At 33.7% G+C, this 25668-nt stretch overlaps 1 protein-coding gene across 1 annotated transcript in view; it reads right to left on the bottom strand.

The window, feature by feature from the left end:
- LOC148940976 (head-specific guanylate cyclase-like) overlaps nt 1-25668 on the bottom strand; it is an 84414-nt gene that overhangs the window by 25668 nt on the left and 33078 nt on the right. The window contains exon 3 of the mRNA XM_089105124.1: nt 14974-15062. Within this exon, the coding sequence (XP_088961250.1) occupies nt 14974-15062 (89 nt within the window). The remainder of the gene's footprint in view (nt 1-14973; nt 15063-25668) is intronic.

The raw sequence follows: 25668 nt of genomic DNA, 5'->3' as shown, positions 1-25668 counted from the left end.
TTATTATAGAATAGTTTAGAAACAAATTTAACTTTTAATCATCAAAAGTTACGCGCTTGAGAAAATTTGCCTTATTTTTGAAAATACGGAAAGTAAAAAAATTATATACATTTACAAATTCTTACTGCACTTGTACATCTGAAGTCCCTGGCAAAGCATGAAGAGGAGTTGCCCCCCCATCTTGATTGGATGAGATTGAAACGTTATATGAAAGCATTCATTCCCTCTTGAATTTCCTGCCAGGATGCATAGAGGTTTTTACAGAGCTGGCACTTGGCTTGATTACTCCTATCTCAGCATTGTCCTGGGATCCATTCAATTTTGCACGGTTTTGCTGTGATGGTTGATCAACAGCATTCTAATATGTAAAAATGAGTTTCAGTTTTCAAACTATTTAGCTTACGGGAGGTTACTACCCCTTTAATATCAAACTCCCAAAAGTTGAAAAAATGACACAATTTAATTAGATAGCTCAATTCTTACTTATTCAGAATATTAACAAAGAGCATTGGGCCATCAATTCCATAGTATGAAACACGAAAAGTTGACAATTATATATTTTTTTTATGCAAAGCTTTTAAAACTTATATATCTAAATTACAAATATCACAGTACTAAACCTCCAAAATTTGAAATAAAAATGACAAAAATTTAATTAGCTAGCTCAATTCTTACTTGTTCAGAATATTAACGGAGGGCCTTAGACCTTCAATTCCATAGTATCAAAACACGAAAAGTTGACAATTATATTTTTTGTTTATATGCAAAGCTTTTAAAACTTATATACCTAAATTACGAAATACTTAAAATCACAGAAAAAGGAAGAAAAAGAATCTTGGACATAGCCCAAACTAAAAATTATTGAGTATATAAATGGTTCATCCTCTAGCCTATATCTCACCCTATACACTTAAGTTTTTTGTTTTTTTTTTAGCATTTTCAAAATAGATATCTATTCTACCCCTCAATTTTTAATATTTAATAAAATTGAAATACTTGGACTGTTTAATATTTAAAAGAATGAAGTTTTTTAAAAGAGATAAAAGCATGGTGAAAAAAAAGCGTAAGTAAGGAAATTCTTCCTTAACTTAATGGCGAGACAAAAAAATAGATTTCTTTTTATTATAATAATGAGAAACTTTTACTCACCAGAAGTTGCTTAGAATATTCCATATCTATGTAAATGATTGCAAAAATATTTGATACTGGTAGAATGAATGAACTATTCAAACTGTAAAAAATTCTAATCTGAAACTTGAATATATACAAAATAATAATTGAATATATTGGCTGCTAAACAAGACGCACCGGTTTTCTGACACGCATAGCTCTCACTCTCTTTGAAAAGGTGTAATGTCTTGTAGAAGTATTACCTATATGCATGGGGATAGTCACTCTCTTTGAAAAGGTGTATACATCTCGTAGAAATGTTTACCCATAGGACCGGTAGAAATGTCTTGCTATAGGACCGGTAGAAGTATAAACTCGATTACTACTGTTAACCAGTACTGCCAGAAGTCTAGTTTTGACGAAGATTTATATGCTCATTTTTCTGTGTGCATACATTGTTTTGTTTGGGCATATACATATTTATGCATTACTATTTTCTTGTTTCACAGTGACTATTCCCTCCTAGCCCCCTGTTGGTGTTCGAGAGGATTATCTTCATAAAGAAAGATCTAATCGATGAACTCGCCTTGAATACCGTGGGAATGATGACTTTAAATTTATTTTTTGAAATTTTAGAATTCCTCTTATATCCTAATAATCTTTGTAGCGCTGCATTTTTTCATGGATGACCTGTCATCATTGTAAGTTCACAGACTTATCTTCCTATTTTTACAATTTTTTCTACTGTGAAGTAACGCCATGGGCTTTATCTATTCTACTTGAATACCTTCACGGTACCCATTGTCTTTACTTTTAATACTACCTAGACATTCGAAACTGTTCACTTGATCTATCTTCTCGTTACCCAATATCCCATTTTCATTTTCACTTATTTCTAGTCATAGTGACTTAGTCTTCTTAACATTAATTATTAAACCTATTCTTCCAGCCTCAACTCGTACAACCTCTAGCACCTTATTTCTTTTGACCTCATTTTCATCTACGATGCATAAATCATCAGCATCATCTAAGTCTAGGAGAGTTTAACTTCCCCAATCGAGTCCATATTTTCCCATTGCCTCTACTGTGCTCTTTGTGCACCTCTCCTGTGCACCGCAACAGCTCCAACCTTCCACTCCAACTACTCCAGCTCCAGCGGAACAGCTCCAGCTCCAACTACTTTTTTCCTTTTTTTAAAGGCTTCTCTTCTTTTTTTTTCTTCTTTTTTCTCTTGTTTTTCTCTTCTTTAAAGGCAACCCGATGTTAAGCCAAAATATTCATATTTTTTATTAAAATTTTTATAACAGGATTTTGTTTTGTTTATTTTCAAAAACTAACAAAGAGAAAAATCTAAAAAAAACAAACAAACGAGACTGTGGGTAGTGGAGAGAAAAGATAACACAAATGCAAAACAACGCGGATATTTCGCCTGTATCCAGACAAGGCGTCTTCAGCACGAAGAAACACAAGGAGAACAGGATAAAAAAAAAACAAGATAAAACTAAAAACCAATAAAACCACCACCAAAAAAAAAATGTACAATTGGCGCAAACTGATCCACGTAGGGAAAAGATGCTATTATAGAGTTACTTTAGTGAGGACACCAGAGTAACTGAGGAAAAATAAAAAAAACTGTAAATTACGTTAATTATTCTGTTGCGAAATAATCCTCTTGTTTGCTATTACTGAAGCAAAACGTTTTGGTCTAGTAGGTAAAATAGTCCCCTAGTGATTATTTAAAACCTTAATTCCCATATTGACTGTTGATTCACTCTTTAGAAGGTTATCATAAATTGGGTCATTATTCAAATTACCTGTGTCCCTATTTATAGAAAGGTTAGCAAACATATCTTTTTTAATTTCTTTGGGTTCCCTCACCGATTGAGTGTAACCTTTATCCTTTGAAATAGCTAAGGCTTCATCAAATTTTACAAAATGATCTGGTTGAAACCAAATATGCTCTGCTAAAGCTGAAACAAAAGTTTCTGGAGGCTTGCTTAATTGTAGGGTTTTTTCTATTGAGTTTCGGTGTTCAATAAACCTCTCAACAAATTGTTGGTGAGTCCTACCAATATAGAACTTCCCACAAGAACATGGAATTTTATACACCCCACTTACTAAATTTCCCCGAGTTAAATCTTTACCAGAACTTAAGAAACTACCCATTGGCCTCAACGATTGGAAACATGTATTAATACCAAATTTACGTAAAACCCGTGAAAGTTTCTCACCCAAACCAGGTACATTTGGTAATGAAATGAAAATTTTTGATACAACTAAATCTAAAGACTGAGAAACCCCAATAACCCTACTATCATATTTAACCCGTCTATTTTCAATTATTTGGTCAATGAACTTAATTGGATTAAATAAAAAAAACAAGTTTTTTTAACTGAAAGTAAGGAACGACGTTAAAACTTAAAACGAACAGAAATTATTCCGTATATGAAGGGGGCTGTCCCCTCCTCAACGCCTCGCTCTTTACGCTAAAGTTTTTTTATTGTTTAAAAAAATAGAGTTGTGAGAAAGTCAAACTTTAGCGTAGAGAGCGAGGCGTTGAGGAGGGGACAGCCCCCTTCATATACGGAATAATTTCTGTTCGTTTTAAGTTTTAACGTTGTTCCTTACTTTCAGTAAAAAAAACTTGTTTTTTTATTTAATTTTTGAACGTTTTTGAATTAATGCAGGTTTTGATTTTGGCTCACCGTACATGAATAATTAAAACAAAATTTGCATATTATATTTGGTTAAATGGCTTTCTCGAAACTTGTTTAATTTTATTTACGAACGTTTTTATTAGTAATAAATATACGTAACTTAGAATTAACTTACGTAACGAACTTCTATATTCATAAATTTTTAACAATTATATTTGGGGTTTCGCCACATATTAAATTCACTTCAAATTAAAATATTTTTATTATTTGTTTTCAATTAATTTAAAAATTACCAATTCAAACAAATATTTTTTTAATTTTAAAAACTTTTTTTTTTTTTTATTTAATTAATTATATTTTTCTTTTATAATGATGGGAAATCCGGCGCCCCCTTCATAGCACTGTCCCTTCCCCCATGAACACTTCCTTCTTGTCAAGATCCGTCCCTATAGACCCCGCCCCTCGCCGTCCCCCCCCTCCCAGAAAAAATCTCCTCATAAAAAGTCTGTATAATTAACAATAACCAATACTATATGTTAACATTGAGTAAAGTTCATAACTTTCAGCCCTCCCCTGGGGACTTTGGGGGATCAAGTCATCCTAAAAGACATTTTTATCATATTTTCGACCATGCTGAACAAAATGGCTATCTCAAAATTTTGATCGGGTCACTTTGGGAAAAAAATGAGCTTGGGAGGGGCCCTAGTTGCCCTCCATTTTTTTGGTCACTGAAAAAGGGCACTAGAACTTTTAATTTCCGTTCCAATGAGCCCACTCACAATTTTCTAGGACCACTGGGTCAATACGATAACCCCTGGGAAAAAAAAAAAACTAAAACAAACAACTAAACACGCATCCGTGATCTTTCTTCTGGCAAAAAATGCAATATACGACATTATTTTAGATAGGAGATAGAAACCTGTACTGAGGGGCCTTTTGATATGTTGAGTATTATTGTGTGAATTTCATTAATAGTCTGTCATGTGTAAAGGGTCTTTTTTCAGTATTCCAAAAGTGAACTAAATATTCTCAGGCATGTGACGTTCTAGAGGTAAGACTAAACTTAATGGGTGAGATTAAACTTATGGGTAAGATTAAAAAAATAAGCGTGGGAGGGGGCCTAGTTGCCCTCCATTTTTTTTGGTCACTTAAAAAGGGCACTATAACTTTTAATTTCCGTTCCAATGAGCCCTCCCACTATATTCTAGGACCACTGGGTCGATACGATCACCCCTGGTAAAAAAAAAAAAAAAAAAAAAAAAATAAACACGCATCCGTGATCTTTCTTCTGGGAAAAAATGTAAAATTCTACATTTTTGTAGATAGGAGCTTGAAACCTCTGCAATAGGGTTCTCTTATACGCTGAATATTATGTTGTGATTTTCATTAAGGTTCTATGACTTTTAGGGGGTCTGTCCCCCTTTTTCTGAAAATCAGCCAAATTTTCTAAGGCGCGTAACTTTTGATGGGTAGCACTAAACTTGATGAAAGTTATATATTTGAAATCAGCATTAAAATCTGATTTTTTAATGTTTTAAAAAATAAAGTTGTGAGACAGAGTCAAACTTTAGCGTAAAGAGCGAGGCGTTGAGGAGGGGACAGTCCCTTTCATATAGAGAATAATTTCTGTTCGTTTTAAGTTTTAATGTCCCTCCTTACTTTCAGTTTAAAAAAATTGTTTTTTTTTTTTAATTTCTGATCGTTTTTTAGTTAATGCAGCTTTTATTTGCATAAGAATTTTACTTTTCTTTTGCTAAATGGATGTCTTTACAAATTAACTTACGTAACTAACTTCTATATTCGTATATTTTTCTTCGGGCAAAAAATACAAAGTTGCAGATTTTTGCAGATATGAGCTTGAAACCTATGTAATAGGGTTTTCTGATACGCTGAATCTGACGGTGTGATTTTCATTAAAATTCATTCACTTGTAGGGGATGTTTCCCCCCTCTTTAAAAAATTGAGTAAATTTTCTCAGGCTCGTAGCCTTTGATGAGTAATACTAAACTTAATAAAATTTATATATTTAGAATCAGCATTATAAACACATTCTTCTGACACATTTATTGACATCAAAATTCCGTTTTTACAAGTTTCGATTACTATTGAGCCGTATCGCTTGTTTTTTTATTGTTTTTTTTTATTACGTATATGAGGGGGTTCTCCCCTTAGTCAATACCACGCTCTTTACGTTAAAATTTAAAAAAAATTTTGATTCACAAACCCCTGAAACACAAAGGCCGTTTAAAGAGAATAGATAGCTCTTTTGAAAGCACTAAAAAAAAACTGTAGCGTAAAGAGCGAGGTATTGACTTGGGGGAGAACCCCCTCACATACGTTATAATTTTTTGTTCGTTTTAAGTTCTATTATTCCTTCTTACATTTCAGTTGAAAAAACTTTTTTTTTTTTTATTTAATTTCTGATCGTTTTTTAAATAATGCTTGGAAATCCGGCGCCCCCTTCATAGAAATGTACCTTACCCCAAAGGAACATCCTCCACGGAAATATTCTCCAGAGTAACCCCCTTCTCAGGCCCCCCCCCCTCCAGAAAAAATCCTTCCTGAAAATGGTTATTTACTTCCCAATAACAAATAAATAATGCTGGCAAGTCCGGCGCCCCCTTCATGGCAATTTCCCTTCCCCCATGAAAGCTTCCTTCATGAAAAGATCCTCCAACATAACCACCGACCCACCCTTACCTCCCACTACCACAAAAAAAGCTCCTGGAAACTTCTGTATACTTCCCAATAACCAATACTATATGTTAACATTTGGTAAAGTTCATAACTTTTAGCCCTCCCTCTGGGAGCTTCGGGGGATTGTCATCCTAAAAGACATATTTATCATATTTTCGACCATGCTGAACAAAATGACTATCTCAAAATTTTGATCGGGTGACTTTTGAAAAAAAATAAGCGTGGGAGGGGGCCTAGTTGCCCTCCATTTTTTTTTGTCAATTAAAAAGGGAACTAGAACTTTTAATTTCCGTTCCAATGAGCCCTCCCACTATATTCTAGGACCACTGGGTCGATACGAACACCCCTGGGGAAAAAAAAAACAAACAAACAAACAAACTCCCAAACGAACAAATAAACACGCATCCGTGATCTTTCTTCTGGCAAAAAATGGAAAATTCCACATTTTTGTAGATAGGAGCTTGAAACCTCTACAATAGGGTTCTCTGATACACTGAATATGATGGTGTGATTTTCATTAAGGTTCTATAACTTTTAGGGGTCTTTCCCCCTTTTTTTGAAAATCAGCCAAATTTTCTAAGGCGCGTAACTTTTGATAGGTAGCACTAAACTTGATGAAAGTTATATATTTGAAATCAGCATTAAAATCTGATTCTTTTGATATATCTATTGGTATCAAAAACTCGTTTTCTAGAGTTTCGGTTACCATTGAGCCGGGTCGCTCCTTACTTACAGTTCGTTACCACGAACTGTTTGATAACTATTACAAAACAAAATATCCCTCAAGTATAACCATTCCGAATCCAGAAATTCCTGGGAACAAATTCTCAAAGCTCTATCCACTAGTGAAATTACAACCCCCCTTTTCACCGACATAGGGTGGCAAGAATGAAAATTTAAATACCTATCATTGTGCGTTGGTTTTCTGTAAATCGAGAAAAGTAAATGGAGATCCCTTTTAATTAATAAAATATCCAGAAAAGGTAATTTATTATTATCCTCAAACTCAACTGTAAATTTAATATTATTATCAAAACTATTTAAATGTTTACAAAATAGGTCTAAGGAGTCCAATCCATGTTTCCAAACGCACACCACATCATCCATGAACCTACCCCAGAAGCAAGGGGAGACTCTAAAACTGTTTATAGCGGAGGTTTCAATGGCCTCTATGAATAGATTTGCCAATAAAGGATAAAGAGAAGCCCCCATAGTTGACCCAAAAATTTGTCTATAAAGCTCCCCTTTAACACCAAAATAAAAAGAAAATTCATTTACTAGAATAATTAGTCTCATAATGACTTCAATATCCAAACTGGCTAAAGTCACATCTTTTATTAAATCAAAGTGTTTTTCTAATTTACTTTTTAAAATGTCCTCGCACCTTTTTAAATCACAATTTGAATACATGGAAACAACATCAAAACTACAAAGAATTGAACTTTACTCCAGCGTAAAATTTTGTAACTTATTAGTAAGATCAGTCAAATTTTTCAAGTATGATTTTTGTTTTCCTAAAAGAGGACGCAAAGTTACTGACAACCATTTTCCTAATTTTGAAACAGGTGACGGAAAAGTTGAAACAATGGGACGGAGGGGGGCTCCAGTCTTATGAATCTTAGGTAGACCATAGATCTTGGGTGCCGAACAACCCCTAGGATAATATTTGTTATAAAACTTTGGGGTAATGTGAAAATTATTTTTCATTGACTCCAATTCCTTTCTTGTTGATTTTACATATTTATCTGTAGGATCAAAGTCAAGTTTTTGTATGTAATAGTGTCCGAAATAATGGATTTCATTTGATTATTATAGTCTTCAGTGTTAATAATTACAATTGTGTTTCCCTTATCGGCTCTGGTGATAGTGAGGTATTTATCCGTTTTTCAAATCTGAAAGTATTTTAATGTCATTTTTTTTGTGAGATGTCTTTACCAATTTTGCTCACATTGAAGGTGTTTAGTTTGCTTATAATCTTGGCTTTGATCTTTCGAAAAGTTTTAGCCCTATTGATATGAAAAATTGGTTTCGACTCCACCCTAGAAATTATTTCTCAACAGTGGATCGGTCATAAGAATCAAATCTTAGAGTTCTTCGACGAAACTGCTTTTTGTTGAATATTACGAGCTCTAGAAGACAGATTTCTAGTTGCTGTACCCAGGAACTGGCAAGGATAAAAAACATCTGAATCTTCGAACTTCTCAAACAAAAGTTTATTAAACTTGTCAACCAAACGAACCTTCGACAAAGGAAAATCATGGCGAAAAGATCTAATGGCCATTTCTTTAATTCGCATAAAAATGTCAGATGGAAGGTTATTTCTTAAAAGGGTTTCAACAGAATTTAAGTCCTTATACAGTTGAAAACGTCTCTGTTTTTGTTCATAAATTACGTGATTTAAAGCCATTAGGATTAATTTGTTTTTTAATTTTGTTTCATTTTCAGTTCCAAAATGGGTACATATTTTAAAAGATTTCGGAATCACTGATTCCTTCTTACAATTTTTTAAGAAAATTTGTTGATTTAACAGATTTGCATGTTTTTTAACTAAAGAAAAATAATAATTGACAGAAGCGGCTAATTGTTGCCCGTAAAATTGACTAATTAAATATATTAAGCCGAACTGGCCAGCCATTACAAAAACCAACAAAGAGAAAAATCTAAAAAAAAAAAAAAAAAACGAGACTGTGGCCAGTGGAGAGAAAAGAAAACACAAATGCAAAACAACGCGGATATTCCGCCTGTATCCAAACAAGGCGTCTTCAGCACGAAAGAAACACAAGAAGAACAGGATAAAAAAAACCAAGATAAAACTAAAAACCAATAAAACCACCACCAGAAAAAAAACAAAAATGTACAATTGGCGCAAACTGATCCACGTAGGGAAAAGATGCTATTATAGATCCCTACGTGGATCAGTTTGCGCCAATTGTACATTTTTTTTTGTGGTGGTTTTATTTTTATTGTGGTGGTCGATGTTGTTTCCATGTATTCAAATTGTGATTTAAAAAGGTGCGAGGACATTTTAAAAAGTAAATTAGAAAAACACTTTGATTTAATACAAGATGTGACTTTAGCCAGTTTGGATATTGAAGTCATTATGAGACTAATTATTCTAGTAAATGAATTTTCTTTTTATTTTGGTTTTCGAGGGGTTTCATAGACAAATTTTTGGGTTACCTATGGGGGCTTCTCTTTCTCCTTTATTGGCAAATCTATTCATAGATGGCATTGAAACCTCCGCTATAAACAGTTTTAGAATCTCCCCTTGTTTCTGGGGTAGGTTCATGGATGATGTGGTGTGCGTTTGGAAACATGAATTGGACTCCTTAGACCTATTTTGTAAACATTAAAATAGTTTTGATAATAATATTAAATTTACAGTTGAGTTTGAGGATAATAATAAGTTACCTTTTCTGGATATTTTATTAATTAAAAGGGATCTCCATTTACTTGTCTCGATCTACAGAAAGCCAACGCACAATAATAGGAACTTAAATTTTCATTCTTGCAACCCTATTTCGGTGAACAGGGGGGTTGTAATTTCACTAGTGGATAGAGCTTTGAGAATTTGCTCCAAGGACTTTTTGGATTCGGAATGGTTATACTTGAGGGATATTTTGTTTTGTAATAGTTATCCAATTAATTTCATTGAACAAATAATTGAAAATCGACGGGTTAAACATGATAGTAGTGTAATTGGGGTTTCTCAGTCTTTAGATTTAATTGTATTAAAAATTTTCATTTCATTACCATATGTACCTGGTTTGGGTGAGAAACTTTCACGGATTATACGTAAATTTGGTATTGATACATGGTTCCAATCGTTGAGGCCAATGGGTAGTTTTTTTAGTTCTGGTAAGGATTTAACTCGGGGAAATTTAGTAAGTGGGGTTTATAAAATTCCGTGTTCTTGTGGGAAGTTCTATATTGGTAGGACTCACCAACAATTTGTTGAAAGGTTTATTGAACACCGAAACTCAATAGAAAAAACCCTACAATTAAGCAAGCCTCCAGAAACTTTTGTTTCAGCCTTAGCAGAACATATTTGGTTTCAACCAGATCATTTTGTAAAATTTGATGAGGCCTTAGCTATTTCAAATCATAGGAGTTATACTCAATGGGCAAATGAAGCCATAGAAATTAAAAAGCATATGTTTGCTAACCTTTCGATAAATAGGGACACAGGTAATTCAAATATTGACCCAATCTATGATAATCTTTTAAAAAGTGAATCAACAGTCAATAAGGGAGTTAAGATTTTAAATAATCACCAGGGGACTAGTTTACCTGCTAGACCAAAACGATTTGCTGTAGTAATAGCTAACAAAAGGATTATTTCACAACAGAATAATTAAAGTAATTTACAGTTTTTTTTATTTTTCCTCAGTTACTCTGGTGTCCTCACTGAAGTAACTCTATATTAGCATCCTTTCCCTTTGTGGATAAGTTTCGCCAATTGTACTTTTGTTTTTTGGTGGTGGTTTTATTGGGTTTTAGTTTTACCTTGTTTTTTTTTATCCTGTTCTTCTTGTGTTCCTTTCGTGCTGAAGACGCCTTGTTTGGGTAAAGGCGAAATACCCGCGTTGTTTTGCATTTGTGTTTTCTTTTCTCTCCACTGGCCACCGTCTCGTTTGTTTGTTTTTTTTTTAGATTTTTCTCTTTGTTTTTTTTTGTCATGGCTGGCCAGTTCGGCTTAAGATCTTTCATTTGTTTATTTTTCCTTCAACGTTCACTATCTTATTAAAATTTGTGCCATCTGTAATATTTTCATTTCACGAAAAAAAAATAATGGAAATGCAATCTAAAATTGGAATCTAAGATATATCCTTTTTTGGAATAAAAAACATGCTGCATTACTACATCGCTGACTTTCCTTGTTTATTTTTTTTGTCATAAAGCGTCGTTTGAAGATTACTTTTAAAAAGCAAAATAGTAAAAGTTTTTTCAGCATTAAGGTAAATCATAAAAATAATAACATTAGTATCACACCAAACCGTTTAGAACCGAAAACAAATGAAGTTAAAATTAATATTGTGCAAATGCTATTTTTTTTTACTTTATTCAGTTTCTCCATTTAATTTTCTTACTATAAAGCGTTATTTCAAGATTAATCCTACTAATGAATAATTTGTTTGAGCATTAAATCGCAGAAGAACGGAGAAACAACTTGTAAGAAACCTTGCGATTGAAGATCTTCTCGTTTGTTTAACACAGAAGAACAAACCAGATGGAATTTACCAATTTCTTTTTGCTGGCATTTCACACAAAAGATTTAAAAACTAATCAGGTTTTAAAAAGGTGGGAGGATCTGTCCCTCCGTAAATAAAGAAGAATAATAATGGCAAAATATGTATAAAATAATATAATATATGATATAAAATAACATAAAAATATAATATAAATAAATACTGTAAATTTATAAATAATATAAATATATAAATACTGTAAAATAATATAATATTATACGCACAAATAATAGAATAATATAATATATAATATAATATAACAATATAATATATAAAATAATAATACGAAAATACATTATAGATATAAAAAAAATAAAAATAAAGTGTATTTTATCTTACAGGAATCATTCGAAAATACCATCTTTTTTGCTCTGATTAAATGAAAATACACTGAACCAAATTAAGAAAAAACCTTATAATTGTCCTCTAGATTACATCATTGGCAATTATGTATTTCCTGTAGAAGATGTGGAGTCTTCCAAATCCTGCAGGCTCTATGGATCAGGATTCTATTAATAACAGTAGTATAACTTATAATGTGTTGATACAAAAAAAAATAATTAAAAGCTTTAGACTTAGGACATTGATTTTATTAATAATTACTAAAAAGTGATAATTAAGATTTGACAAAAAAGTACTCATTGCTAGGTCTATAGCAATGGAGGGTGATAAGATTTAATACTTTTGGTTCCAGTAGAACAGTAAAAACTTCCAGAGACAATACCTAGCACCATAAGTCAAAAACTGGACATTTTATCGTTGGTACGAAATAAAACCGAGAAAAAATTTTTTTTAGATTTCTTGTGGAAATTCTAAATATGTCAATCTTTTAATTTCTTATTAGTGGGATTAGGTCCCAAATGTGAATTCGAAATTTTATTATGTTCAGCAATGTTAATAAATAAAATAAATATGCCTCAGTTCTACTCATAACAAGGAATTAACACAAAGTAACAGCTAAACTGCGCATAAAATATCTTGTGACTCAAAAACTTTTTGTTCTTTTTACTGCCTGCGTTTGTTTAATTAAAATAATTGACTTTGTATAACATTAAAATTTTATAGATCATTTTCTTTTGTTTTTACTGTTTTAAAATTTCAGACAAAAAACCAATCACGTGTTTTTTTTTTGTTTTTTTTTAATGACTTTAAATTCCAAACATAACAATTCAATTCTCATTATTCTCTTTTATTTCTAATTTAGACTGGTTATGAAGTAGAAATAATAAGATGTGAAAATAAAGCCCATTGCTGACTGTGGAGCTACAGAAAAATAATCCCTCTTATTGTCGTTGGCTTGACTGTCCCACAAATAACTAACAATTAACCCTCCCATAATTGACTGTCCCATAATTAACATTATAATTAAGAAAAAAATATCGTCGGTATCCCCCGTCGTATATTACCTTTGTGATAGACATAAGATTAAAGGACCCTGAACGAAAATAAGGAATCGTTTCATGGTGGGGTACAATATTAAGAGACCACAGTATAAAGATATAGCAGTAATTTTACCGCAGATAATTTCTGGCTCTTCATTATCGGTGCAAACAAACAACTCCTCCTACTTATACTTGCATTAGCGCGTAAAAACAGCTCCTCTCATTTAATCTGCCATCAGCGGTCCAATTACCCTGGAACACGTATTTTGGCAGAAACTTTCTCAAAATGCCTTTGAAACCAACTTGAGATTTCGAAACCTACTTCTAATTCCTAAAAACATTTAATAATAACATTGCACTGCTAATTACCGATTTTAATATATGTATTGGAATAAATAAATTTAAAATTAGTTTCTTTAAAATTTAGTGTTCCAACGTTGAAGCCAAGTTTCGCACTCAAGAGAAATCTGACTTGTTTACCCGTGAAAAGATCTAATGTCGCTTATGTTTATACGTTCTCTGGAGCACTCGTACCTCCGTCCGGGTTTTTATAATGGGTGAGATAGGGAAAGATCATACTGCCTATAATTTATATACTGTGTAAGAGACATACAAGTTGTGCAGAGAAAATACGTTAATATGGGAACAAATACAAAATCTTCAAATATTAGTGAGGAGAGAACCTAGGAGCCAGAGTATTCGATGAAGTCATCTGATTCACCCCTTATTTTGTGCATACTGGGATTATGTTTTTTTTTTGCATAGCTAATTTCTGGCAATGTCTTTTCTCAGCTCTTCAAACATAATGAATTTCATTGTTTTTTGTCCAGGACTCATTGTTTTCTGTTAACCAATAAACTACACCGGGATGAAAACTGAGAAGTGAGTGCCAGGCCCATCTAGTGGTATGAGTTTAAAAAATCCCGACAGAAAATAAGCATTAATAGTCCTTCGAAAAAAAAGAGAATATTTTCAATTTAGGCTTGTTATTACAAGTAGAATATAAGTTACGAAGAAGCAGTTTAAACCTAATTGAGTTTATAAACTAGAGAAAAGAGCCTAGGGCACAATGTTTGTTGGAAAACAAGTTGTATTTGCTGATAGTCAAGAGAAACAATGAAACTTTAAGCAAACAAAAAATATGGGAAAGTGTAGTTTTTTCACCCCAAGGCTTCAAGACAAAATGTTTAGTTAAGTATATTAGCGTAAAATAATAAAATTTCCAGTTATTCTTTGAAAGACATTCCGTAAAAAAAAAACATTTGCAATTAGCAACTGATTGTATTTTCTGCAATGTAAGATGTTTTCAGGAAAGCCAAAGTTAAACTTTATTGCAAAGTGTGAAGAAGAGCAGAGGAGGTACACAAATTGGTTTTATGCTAAATTTTAAATTGCTGGTCCTTAATGTCCCCCTTTCTAGCAGTTTAGAACGAAAAGTGTTTGAGCTACAATATTTCTTATAACAAAATTATCTGTTTCTCAGTGTTTTATCTATTCCTAGTGAGCAAAAGTAAACATACTAAATACAAGCAGATAGGAATGTGAAGTATACAAAAACTGAGGTAAATAAAAGCATCCAGTCATTTATGCATTATTTTTTAGTACTAATTATTTGAGCGTTTTCTAAAATCAATAAACTTTTAAATAAAAGATAAATAATTTGTAGTCTAATATATATACCAGTAGCAGGTACATGGTATATTGGATACTGATATATTCTATAAAAATTTCCCACAATAAATTATGATCACTTGGTATGTTGTTTATTTTATTTCCATTTTTGTCAGCATGGACATTCCAGACTTGAATGAAGACTGGTATAATTTTATTATAAACCATTTTTTTGCTGTTTTGACTGTAGAATTTGGTTTAGCTTACCTTTTAAATGTTGAAGCTTTAGAAAAATACTCTCAAGTAGAAAGTTGGCCTCGTCTAATTGTAGGCAGAGTCGCAGATCCGGAGATAAACTGAAATAGAAATTAAATATTCTAAGTTGATTAGTTAGATATGTGTAATTTGAATTAACTAGAAATTTCTATTTGTTTAATTTAATTTCTAGTGATTACTAATAAATCAATTAATTAGGCCCTATAATAATTAATTATATTTAAATTTGGTTCCTAGTTAACTAGAAAATTCGTTTCTTAAATTTTTTTGGCAAGTTTGCACGTTCAAGGATGAGCTGAAATAGATGAAATATTTAAATTAATATACTTTTTGCCTACTACTGACTTTGTTTTTCTTTTCTGGAAAAGTATATTCGAGTTTGACCTCAATCTAGTGCTGGTATATAGAGGTATGGAACAGTTTTTCCCATTTTGAATTTTTTCCTTTTTTAATGAAATAATTCTTTTTTTGCTATAAGATTTTATATTCCCTTATTTGTCTTTTGTTTCCCACTTGTGTTATTAATGGTTTTAATTGTACAATCATGATAATCTATTCATTTATTTATTTCTAACCCGTCATACGATACAAAAGTACACAGAGACGGAGTATATAGATAAAACGACAAAAAGAAGAAAGGAACATGAGAAAGAGAAAAAAACAAACATCACAACTATCAGAAATATTTATAAAGAATATCTATAAAGCACTGAACAACTTCTACATACATACAACTTTAAATATCACTGTATAAGAAGGGGATACCATGGATGAAAACTGACGTTGCGATTGTGTTTCAAAATACATTTTATAGAGTTATTGCTAAGTCAGCTATTTTATAATTACGGATTAGTGCTGAATTTCGGGCCCACGGGGGTAAATGAAGTAAATATTTTTCAAATTTGAAATATACTGAACGGTAAATGAAGTAAATATTTTTCAAATTTGAAATATATATATCTTTTCCTTTTCTGAGAACCAAGGTTAAGAGCACTGACTGAGACCTGAGAACCTTAAGAACTAAGCTCTTCTACTACTACTACTACTACTACTAACAACAATTCACTGCAATACCAAGCTGCCTGAGGCTAAGACAGCTACGCACGCTCCTCCTCCATCCAAATCCATTCAAAGCCTCCCAATTTACATGCTCCCAAGATGATTTGATTCTCCTTAAGTCCTTGCTGACAAATTTATCCAACCAAATTCTGGAAGGACTTCCTTTTCGTCTGGCCCTAGATGGTTGGCCGAAAAGGACGATATTTAGCAATCATTAATTGGCAGAACGGGTCCTAGCCATATCAACCTTTCTCTTATTATAGCCCTGAGAAGCGGGATAGAACCATATTTTCCGAACAGCTTACTGTGTCTTACATGGCTAGGCAGACGGGTACCCAAAACAATCCGTAGATAATTCCTCTTTAAAACGTCTAATATAGCCTCCTTCGTCTTTGGTACCCATGCTTCAGAACCATACTTTACCACTGTCATCACTGTAGCTTCCAATTTTCTAATCTTGGTTTGTAGGTTTATCTTTCTGTTTTTCCAAACTTTTTTCAACTATAAAAAAATACCCTGGGCCTTGGCTATTCTTCTTTTAAGATCTTCACTGCGTCCAACATCTTTAAGAATAACACAGTCCAGGTTAATGAAGGTATATAAATGATCAATCTTCTCATAAGATAAAACAATGCCTTGTTTGCCTCTCATTACAGGCAATCTAAAGGTCTTATGTCAATTTTAAATTCTTGGTCAGCATGCCTGAGACTCTAGGCAGGCAAAACTAACAAACAAGTATGTGTCCAATAAGAGAGTCATACATACTCCTGCCATTTACCCGTGCCCCAGCAATTTAAACATTTGCCTCTCAATTACTTGAACTATCTGTCTTGGCTTTTCTCTGTTTACAATTAGCCATGTCTTGATGCAGCCTATGCAACCTACTGCAGAATACTTGATAACTTCAATTCAAACAAGGCACAATGATGTTCTACTGACCCAAAATGTACCCGATTAGGTGAAAAGAACTTGAAAAAGATAGGAGCTTCATGGAAGGCAGTAAAGAATGAAGCTCTGCACAGACTGAGATGGAGGGGGGAATGCGCAGCTGCGGTGGCCTCAGAGGCCTTTGTGCTGGGATTAGTTATCACTGCTAATACTAGTAGCGGCATTAAAGATATAGTAGCTTTTGGATAAATTTAAGACTAAATGGAAAGATTGATTATAATTGCGGTTAAGGACGCGTAAACCGATCAATGGACTTCTCTCACATTTTTGCACACTACCGTAATTCAAATTCTACACGCTACCGCACAAGTATATTTTTGGAAGACTTTGTATCAAATATTTAAATTGAAAAAAAATTCTTTACCAGCAGAACTGTTTTAGTCACATTAAAAACAAAACGTTTAGAACGTTCAGAACTTTAGAACGTCATGTTTAAAAAGAAATTATCTGTACCCGATATTTTGTGTTAATGACTTGCAACGTTCTTAGGTTCTTTTGTTTAATTCGTTTTCTTGTACGGAAGTCTTATTTTATTGTCTTATATTTCTCAGTATCTCAATTGTGTTCATGTAATCAATACTACTCGACTTGAAAAGGCGTTTGAAACAAAGATTTTTCAAGGATAGTAAAAAGAACAATATCTTAAGAGCCTATTAACTTGGCAATAGAGAGCTTTTTGCTATGGCTCGAAAGATCTTGTCGCAGTGGAATAAGGTCCTCAAAGGTCTTTTATAGTTCCACTTTAAAACAGCTGGACCAGAAAAGAATAAAAGTGGAGCGTCCATAATGATCAACATTTTTGCAGTCCAAAATCTAAAATCAACATGTACCGAGAACAACTTTTGAACTATTTTTGACGGCCCAGTAGATTTATTTGCTTTTTTATTGTATATAAGTTTATATTATTGTAACCAATGTTGCTCGAGTCTGAAAAGTACACGAAACAAAATTTTTAAGTGTCAAAAAAAAGGAAATGGCTCAAAACACTGTAGGAGCTATGAGCTTCAGTGTTGTTTTGGGACCATCAGATTTGAACACCTCACCAGTATCTATTGATGTTTTGTGGTAATTTATTTAACCAACGGGCACCCTTCTCAGTTGGCCCTGCAAAAAGGAGGATCAAGCCTTGGGCCCATAAGCTTCGGAGAGGCAATCGAGCCCTGTAGTCGAGCCAGGCAGAGATCAATCCTCTGTGCTACAACAGATCAAGCTATTAACTTGACAATAGAGAACTTCATACAATGAGTTGAATGATTTTATCTTGGTAAAATGAGATTTTTAAAATCCTTTACTAATTTAAATATTTTTTACTTAAAGCAGTACTAGAAGAAAAAAAATTTAGAAAAAGCCTTCAGAATAAACAACTAATGCGCCAACTAGACCCCAAAATACAATTTGCACCAAAAACACTATATTGAGGGTGAATACTTCCGCGCCTTTATATTCTTTTTCCTTTTTGTGGGATTTTGGTACCGTTCTTTTATCCAAACGAATCATACGAGAGCATGAAATGAATATTCAGAGTATTTGAAACTGTTTTAAAAAACAAATTAAATTTAATTCAGCCGTTGTCGGAAGTCATAAAAGTTGACTGTAATCAAATAGCCTTTATTCATTAATTAATTCATATGTAAGTACTTTTAGCTTATGCTACTTTAATGCCCTACTATACCTCCCTCCCCCATTCTGTTCTAAAAAAAATATATGTATTCTTTTGTCTTATTTATTTGAAATTAGAAAACATTTTCATGCCCAGGGCTTGAACACACTTGAACTTCATGGTTGCAGCAATAGCTGCAACTTTAATTCACTATTCAGAGCTGCTTCTGAGCATCATAATTGCTGCTGCTACAATTGCATCCCAGCCTTCCATCCCACTAATTCCTGCCCCCCCCCTAGGTCATATACAAAACTTCGATGACTTTGTTAGTTTGTATTATTTTTTTTTTTTTTGCAATTATTCCTCATCATTATTTGGTTCATAATGACAAAATAATACCCATAAAAAAAACAGCAACTTTTTGTATACAGACCAGGGATATATCCAGGCATCAGGGGAGCTGATAATTGTACCATCATTGTAATTGTTCGCTATAATTGTATTTCAAAAGAGCTTTGGGTGACGAATCGAATGTTGTGTTTATCTTTCAGCTAGCGAATTTATTGAAACTCCGAAAAATTGACCCCCCAAATCCTTTACCGCAAAAACCTTAAAAAGATTGATTTTGTTCAAAGCTATAGCCCTGTAAAATTATACATTCATCAGATGTGACTCTAAGTTTAGGACATTTTAATATAAGTTTTGATAATGCGAGCAAATCGAAAAGCAAACTTTGAGTTTCTAATCAGCACTAGCTCAAACTTATTCATAGGTCGATTTGAATAAATGATAAGTCAGACAGAGGTTGAAATGGACAGGGGTTGAGTTATGTGGGGGATTGATTTGTGTGGGAGTGGAGTTAAATGTTGGTCAAGTTGCACGGGTTGAGTTAAATGAAAGCTCATCTGAAAATCAATCAATCAATATCTTTATTGCCCAAAAAACACACAAGGGTTCAATATGGAGTACATGAAGACAAAAAATGGGTTGAGTTAAATGGGGTTGGATTCGATGAGGGTTGAGTTGAAAGGGGTTTGCGTTAAGTGGGTTTGAATTGAATATCGGTTGGGTTAAACGGAGGTTGACTTTAATGTAAGTTGATTTAAAGGGTTGCTTAGTTGGATAGGAGTTGAATTGAATGGGGTTGAGCTAAACGGGGCTGGGCTACACGTAAAGTTGAAAATTCTTGTCCAAAGTCAGCTCACAACACAACTCCAATTTAGGGGATAGACTTGTATCTAAAATCGGAATAGAATACTGAGTAAAAAAAAAGATGTGAGTGACTTCTTACGTTTTAAAGCCCTTACATTCATAGGGTATATTCCACCATGCTCCAAAAAGGATTGAACGATTTGCAAACCCATTATGTTTAGATTGATAGGAGGAGTCTCACTTTAGGATTACTCCCTAGGTTTGGCTAAAGCCAAGGTTTTTTTTCATAATAAAACCTGGGATCCTTCTAATTGGACATGATAGAGCGATTAATAAACCGCTGCTGACTAGCGCTCCAGGGACAAACAGATTGATATCTAGAGTCCATTTGGGTGTTGAAAACAGATGCTCCGTAGTAACAGCTGTACATCAGATGAATCAAATGAAATGAACTAAGATGAATACTCTAGTCATGTTTCTAGGCATAGAAGTGGCGTTCGTCATCGCTACTTTCGAATCAATAGTAATATCCAAAAGGAAAATGGAAAATGGATGAACCTATAGAGAAAAGGAATCTCCTATGCTCAGAAACTAAGTAACTGTGGTGGAGCTAAAGAAATCAAAAAGTCAGAGATTATTCCAAAGGACTTCCCTTAAGACGGAGTAGTTTATTCCTATATGTGGAGCCTTTTCATGAACAGTCAGTTGGGTATGTTTGAATGGACCCTGGCTGAAATGAGACACCGTGTGCTAGATAAAATTCAGGTATGGTCGCAGGTATATAAACTACCTGCCATAGAATTCATGGAGCAAGGTGTAGGACCTTGACCTATAGAAAAATCTCTAAGGGAAGCAGAAACCAAACGTGCAACCAGGCTGCAGATTGTTAATCAATGGACTCAGAGAGTGGCGTCAGTTAACAAAAATTGGAGAATGGATGGGAGGGGCGAAATTGTATTTTCCCAAAATCTAGTGGGATAATTTTTGTTTTATTTTATTGAAAATTAAGACGAGAAACTTTTCAACGAAAGAGCCGAAAATTGGTGTTTTTCAAAATCTAGGAGGAGGTAATAATCAAGGAAGCAAACCCCCCCCCCTAGGTCCCAGTTAACGCTACTAGAATGAGAGACAGTAGGTACAAAATGAAAAAATAAGAAAACCACGTGGAGACTTGCAACACATCACTGCCTTGGTGTGGGGAACTGCGTGTACCCAAGGAGAATGGTGTACCATAGATAAACGCTGTATGTCAGTTTCAGATTGCCTTAAAAATAGAAATGAAGTGGAGAAGAGATTGCATTAATTACTTAACTAATGCTTGAGCATACCTCAAACCCCTTAAGAATATTAAGAGCAGGATAAAAATTGTGTTTAACAGCTGTCAAACAGTTTGTGGGAACGAACTGTAAGTAAGGAGTGACCCGGCTCAATAGTAACCGAAACTGTAAAAAATAGATAAAAAAAATTCAATTTTTATGTTGCTTTCAATTATATAAGTTGCATTAAGTTTAGTCGTACCCATCAAAGGCCAAAGCAGGGGTATCGTTGACATCCTATGGATTGGAATCTTCTATTTTCATCTCTCAAACCTGTTGGAAAGGGGTAATGAAGAAACTAAAAGCGGAGAAAGCGGAACCAAAATTGGTGTAAGAAGACAGGACGAAATGAAACAATAAAGAAAATCTGAAATTTAGCTTCACACCGACTAAACTTCTTTTCAACTTTATGGGTCCGGAATACTATAGGATACTAAAACAACAATAGCTATTGGGAATTTTCGGAATCATCTTATCCGGATAGTAAGAGCTGATTGCCCAGTTGGCCAAAATGTGAGATGGCCGTGCAAAAGAGAAGAACTCTCATGGAAGAAGTCTATTAGTTTGGATAACGGGGCCTTGTATTCTGATTTTTTACTCAGTTTGGCACTATAATGATAATAATAATAATAATAATAATAATAATAATAATAATAATAATAATAATAATAATAATAGGACAGACTTGCCGTCATTTGTCACGGCTAAAAATCATTTTCAAACTTAAGAAGTAATTGCCAAAACTGTTTGCTCATCAGCAGCGACGACGTATATTCAAGGATCCAATACATAACTGATTACTGATCATTGCTCTAAAGTAGCTTTAAGTTGAAGCTTGTGAATATGCTCAAATTTCTCTAAATTTATCCGGCTGTAGGAAACTCAGAAGTTGTACAATAAGTTACACTAATCCTAGACAAAACAAAATTTTCCAGGAGAGCAAAAAAAACTTAAAAAATGTATTTGGTACACTTTCCTTGTTTTGAACAAAAAGTTGATAACCCAAAATTAAACGAATTTTACACAATTCGGACTTCACATGAGAACCAAAAAAGAAACAAAACATTATATATTTTTTGTGTTATTCAACTGAATCTACTGATATAAAGTTTTACATTAAAAGTATGAGTTACAAATACTGCTTCGACTGAAAGTGTGACATAAAGTTCTTTGATATACTACAGCTAAGTTTTAACCTATCCTTAACTTGGTTCCATTAGACATTAATACAAGAGGGGAAAACGACATTTTTTTTTATTAAAGGGAAGCTTGTCATAATTTATTATCACAGTCAACCCAAAAAAGCGACATTGTACTCATTTTGTCATCTTGAACATCAATATTTTCTCCTGTACTTAAATTGAAAAATTAGGCCATTTAATAAAATTTTCCAAGCTATGTCAAGAAAGATATGTTGAGATTGTAAATAGCGAAGAAATGGCTCGTTTAGTCTTTTCAAACAGTTCGTGGTAACGAACTGTAGGTAAGGAGCGACCGGCTCGATTGTAACCGAAACTCTAAAAAAAGAAATTGTGATACCAGTAGAGACATCAAAAGAATTGGATTTTTATGCTGATTTCAAATATATAAGTTTAATCCAGTTTAGTCGTTCCCATCAAAATTTACGGTGAAACACCTCCTAAAAGTGATAGAATCTTAATCGAAGTCACACCTTCAGATTCAGCGTATCAGAAAACACTACTATAAGGGTTTCAAGCTCCTATCTGCAAAAATGTAGAATTTTGTAGTTGCTAGTTTGTTATCAATGCTTCACCGTTCGGATAAATAAAATGTTGGAAGTTACAAAACGCGTTAAGAAGAGTAAGAATAATAAAATTGGATTTTGGTGTGTCTGGAAGTTAATACCCACTTTTTGAATAATTTAGAGGTTTTAAGGACTTGAATATTGGAATCCTGAGTTCCACTTCCATTTGAATATCTTAAGTTGTTTGATTTGTATAGAAATCTAAAATCTGCAATAAATCACTATGAAAAGATTGCTCTGTGTGCCTGTTGGTCCAGGCTTGGAAAGTGCGGGGACTCACCAGGGACTTTGGGCTCACCTCCCACACCATTATTGATTTCTTCATACAAGTTTCTATATTAAGGATATAACGCATCGTGGGAAATTAGACATTCCTAAATATCTTTGACGATGTTGGATAAAATAGATTAAACCGATCGATAAATCTTGCATATTTAAATGGCTTGAACTCGGCTGTGATAATTAAAAGGATGACACATACCTCATGAGCACCTTAAAATACAACAAACAATTCTCATGAAGATCCAGCTCTAGCAACTTCGATGGCTCGGTCACGACAACGGATGAGTTGGTCCCGTCTCCCAAAAAACACCTTCGAAGGCCAAATTCATGGTTCTCGTCCTCGTGGCCGTCCCCCAAAAAGTTGGAAGGAAAACTTTACACCTCACTGCCTCTCAGACCTTCTTCGCCTAGCAGAAGACCGTGAAGCATACAAAAGGCGCATCCACTCCATTACGAAGAAAGAGGCCCCAAGACTCCCTTCAAGGACAGATGGGACTTAAGTCAAGTCACATACCATTTTGGTCGAAAATGAGTTATGTATATGTCGTGGTTAAACTCAGTAGGAGGAATTGAATGATGCAGTCAGGATTGTCCTATCTAGTACCGTTACGAAGATAAAATGGGATAAGTATCTAAATGGCATATGTCGCAGCTCTTGTTGAGAGCGTGCACTTACAACAACAACAACAACAACATCGATCTTGACACATTCGCTGAGAGCGTGCACTTACAACAACAACAACATCAACACCTTTGGAAATTTGAGGTCATTGACCCCATTAACCACGTGGTCCTCGTGGAAAGTTTAAAAAAAAGTGTCCGGATCCGGAGATTCGAGAGGGTATTGTCCTCGTCCGAGTCAATAAGGCCTTTCTACTGACACAGTTCATAGAATTATCCAGTAAGTTTATCGCAGATCATTTCTGGTCTTCATTCTCGGTGCGAACAAAAAACTCCTCCCACTTATTCATGGGATAGCGGGTTAGTCTGTACGCGTCAATCAATGAGAGATGGTTCAAAATTGAATCGTTCATAATTGTGAAAGCAGAAAAAAACTTGGTGAGCCAGCTAAGTGGCTCGCAAGTGTCCCATCTCACAGGTATTACTTTAATTTATGCAAAAATTATGACTTCATCTTTTATTTAGACATAGTGGAATCAACTGATTGGCATAAGTAGAATTTTTTAAAAAAAGGGTCGGGGGATTGATGAAGTTTGTGAAAATAAGGAATTTTTTTTTCTTCTAATAACTGGCGGAATAGGTGTGATGGTTTCGGGGGTGCAACTAGGATTATTTAGGGGGGGGGCGAAAAATAGGTAGGTCCAACATAGTTACGTGAGAAGCAAGTTTCCTTAACATAAACTGGCGTTATTTAGTTAATATACAATACTTCAGACTACGATAGGGGGGCACCCCTCGCCCCCCCTCTGAATCCGCCACCGGATGGTTTATCATTTTTTTTTCACGTTTTGATGTTTATTTTCTGCGATATTTATTTTCTAGATAAGACTACTTTCGTTTTCAATCAATGTTTTCGTATGAAATTGGCAGACCTTTCCTGAACTTTAAACAATAAACACCTCTGTTTGAAAATCTTTGAACTTTGTGAATTTAGATAGCGATAAGGGTTCCTGATTGAGACCAATTTTAGGACTTGGGTTCTAATTATTGGTTGCTGTGGTAAAAGTTGCCACAATAGCCCTATCAAGAAAATACCAAACGTCTGTTAAGAAGTGTTTTTCGTAAAATTCTTAGGGAATTTTCAGAAAATTGAAGGACATCACACATTTTAGTTGCAGATCCAAAATTTTACGGGGCTTTACGCTAGAAAAGCTCCTATTATAGAATATTCTTCCAGTTTGTATATATACAAATTTATATATATATATATATATATATATATATATATATATATATATATATATATATATATATATATATATATATATATATATATATATATATATATATATATATATATATATATATATCGGCGCGTACAAACAGCTCCTCTTATTTGATCTACCGTTAGCGGTCCTATTACCCTGGAACACGTATTTTGGCAGAAACTTACTCAAAATGCCTTTGAAACCAACTTGAGACTTCGAAACCTATTTTTAATTCCTAAAAACATCTAATAATAACATTGCACTACTAAATACCGATTTTCATGTATGTATTGGAATAAATTAATTTAAAATTAGTTTGTTCAAAATTAGTGTTCCAACGTTGAAGCCAAGTTTCGCGTTCTAGAGAAATCTGACTTGTTTACCCGTGAAAAGATCTAATGCCGCTTATGTTTTTACGTTCTTCGGAGCATTTGCACCTCGGTCCAGGTTTTTATAATGGGTGAGATAGGGAATGATCATACTGTTAATTCTATAAACTGTGATTTAAGACGACTCTGAATATGGTACTGAAATGAAAATATATTAATAAAAAAAATTCAAATGAATATAAAGACGGTATTAATACGATAAGTAAACAGAAATGGCCCTATATTTGAGGAGAGATATCCTCCTCCCTTGGCCCTCCGGCTTTACGCTAAGATTTAACTCTCCTTA

Source organism: Artemia sp. Qi Xiang Cuo, chromosome 19 (assembly GCF_049724085.1).
Source record: "Artemia sp. Qi Xiang Cuo chromosome 19, ASM4972408v1, whole genome shotgun sequence".
Classification (NCBI taxonomy): Eukaryota; Metazoa; Arthropoda; class Branchiopoda; order Anostraca; family Artemiidae; genus Artemia; species Artemia sp. Qi Xiang Cuo.
This window is presented reverse-complemented; position numbering and strand designations above follow the sequence as displayed.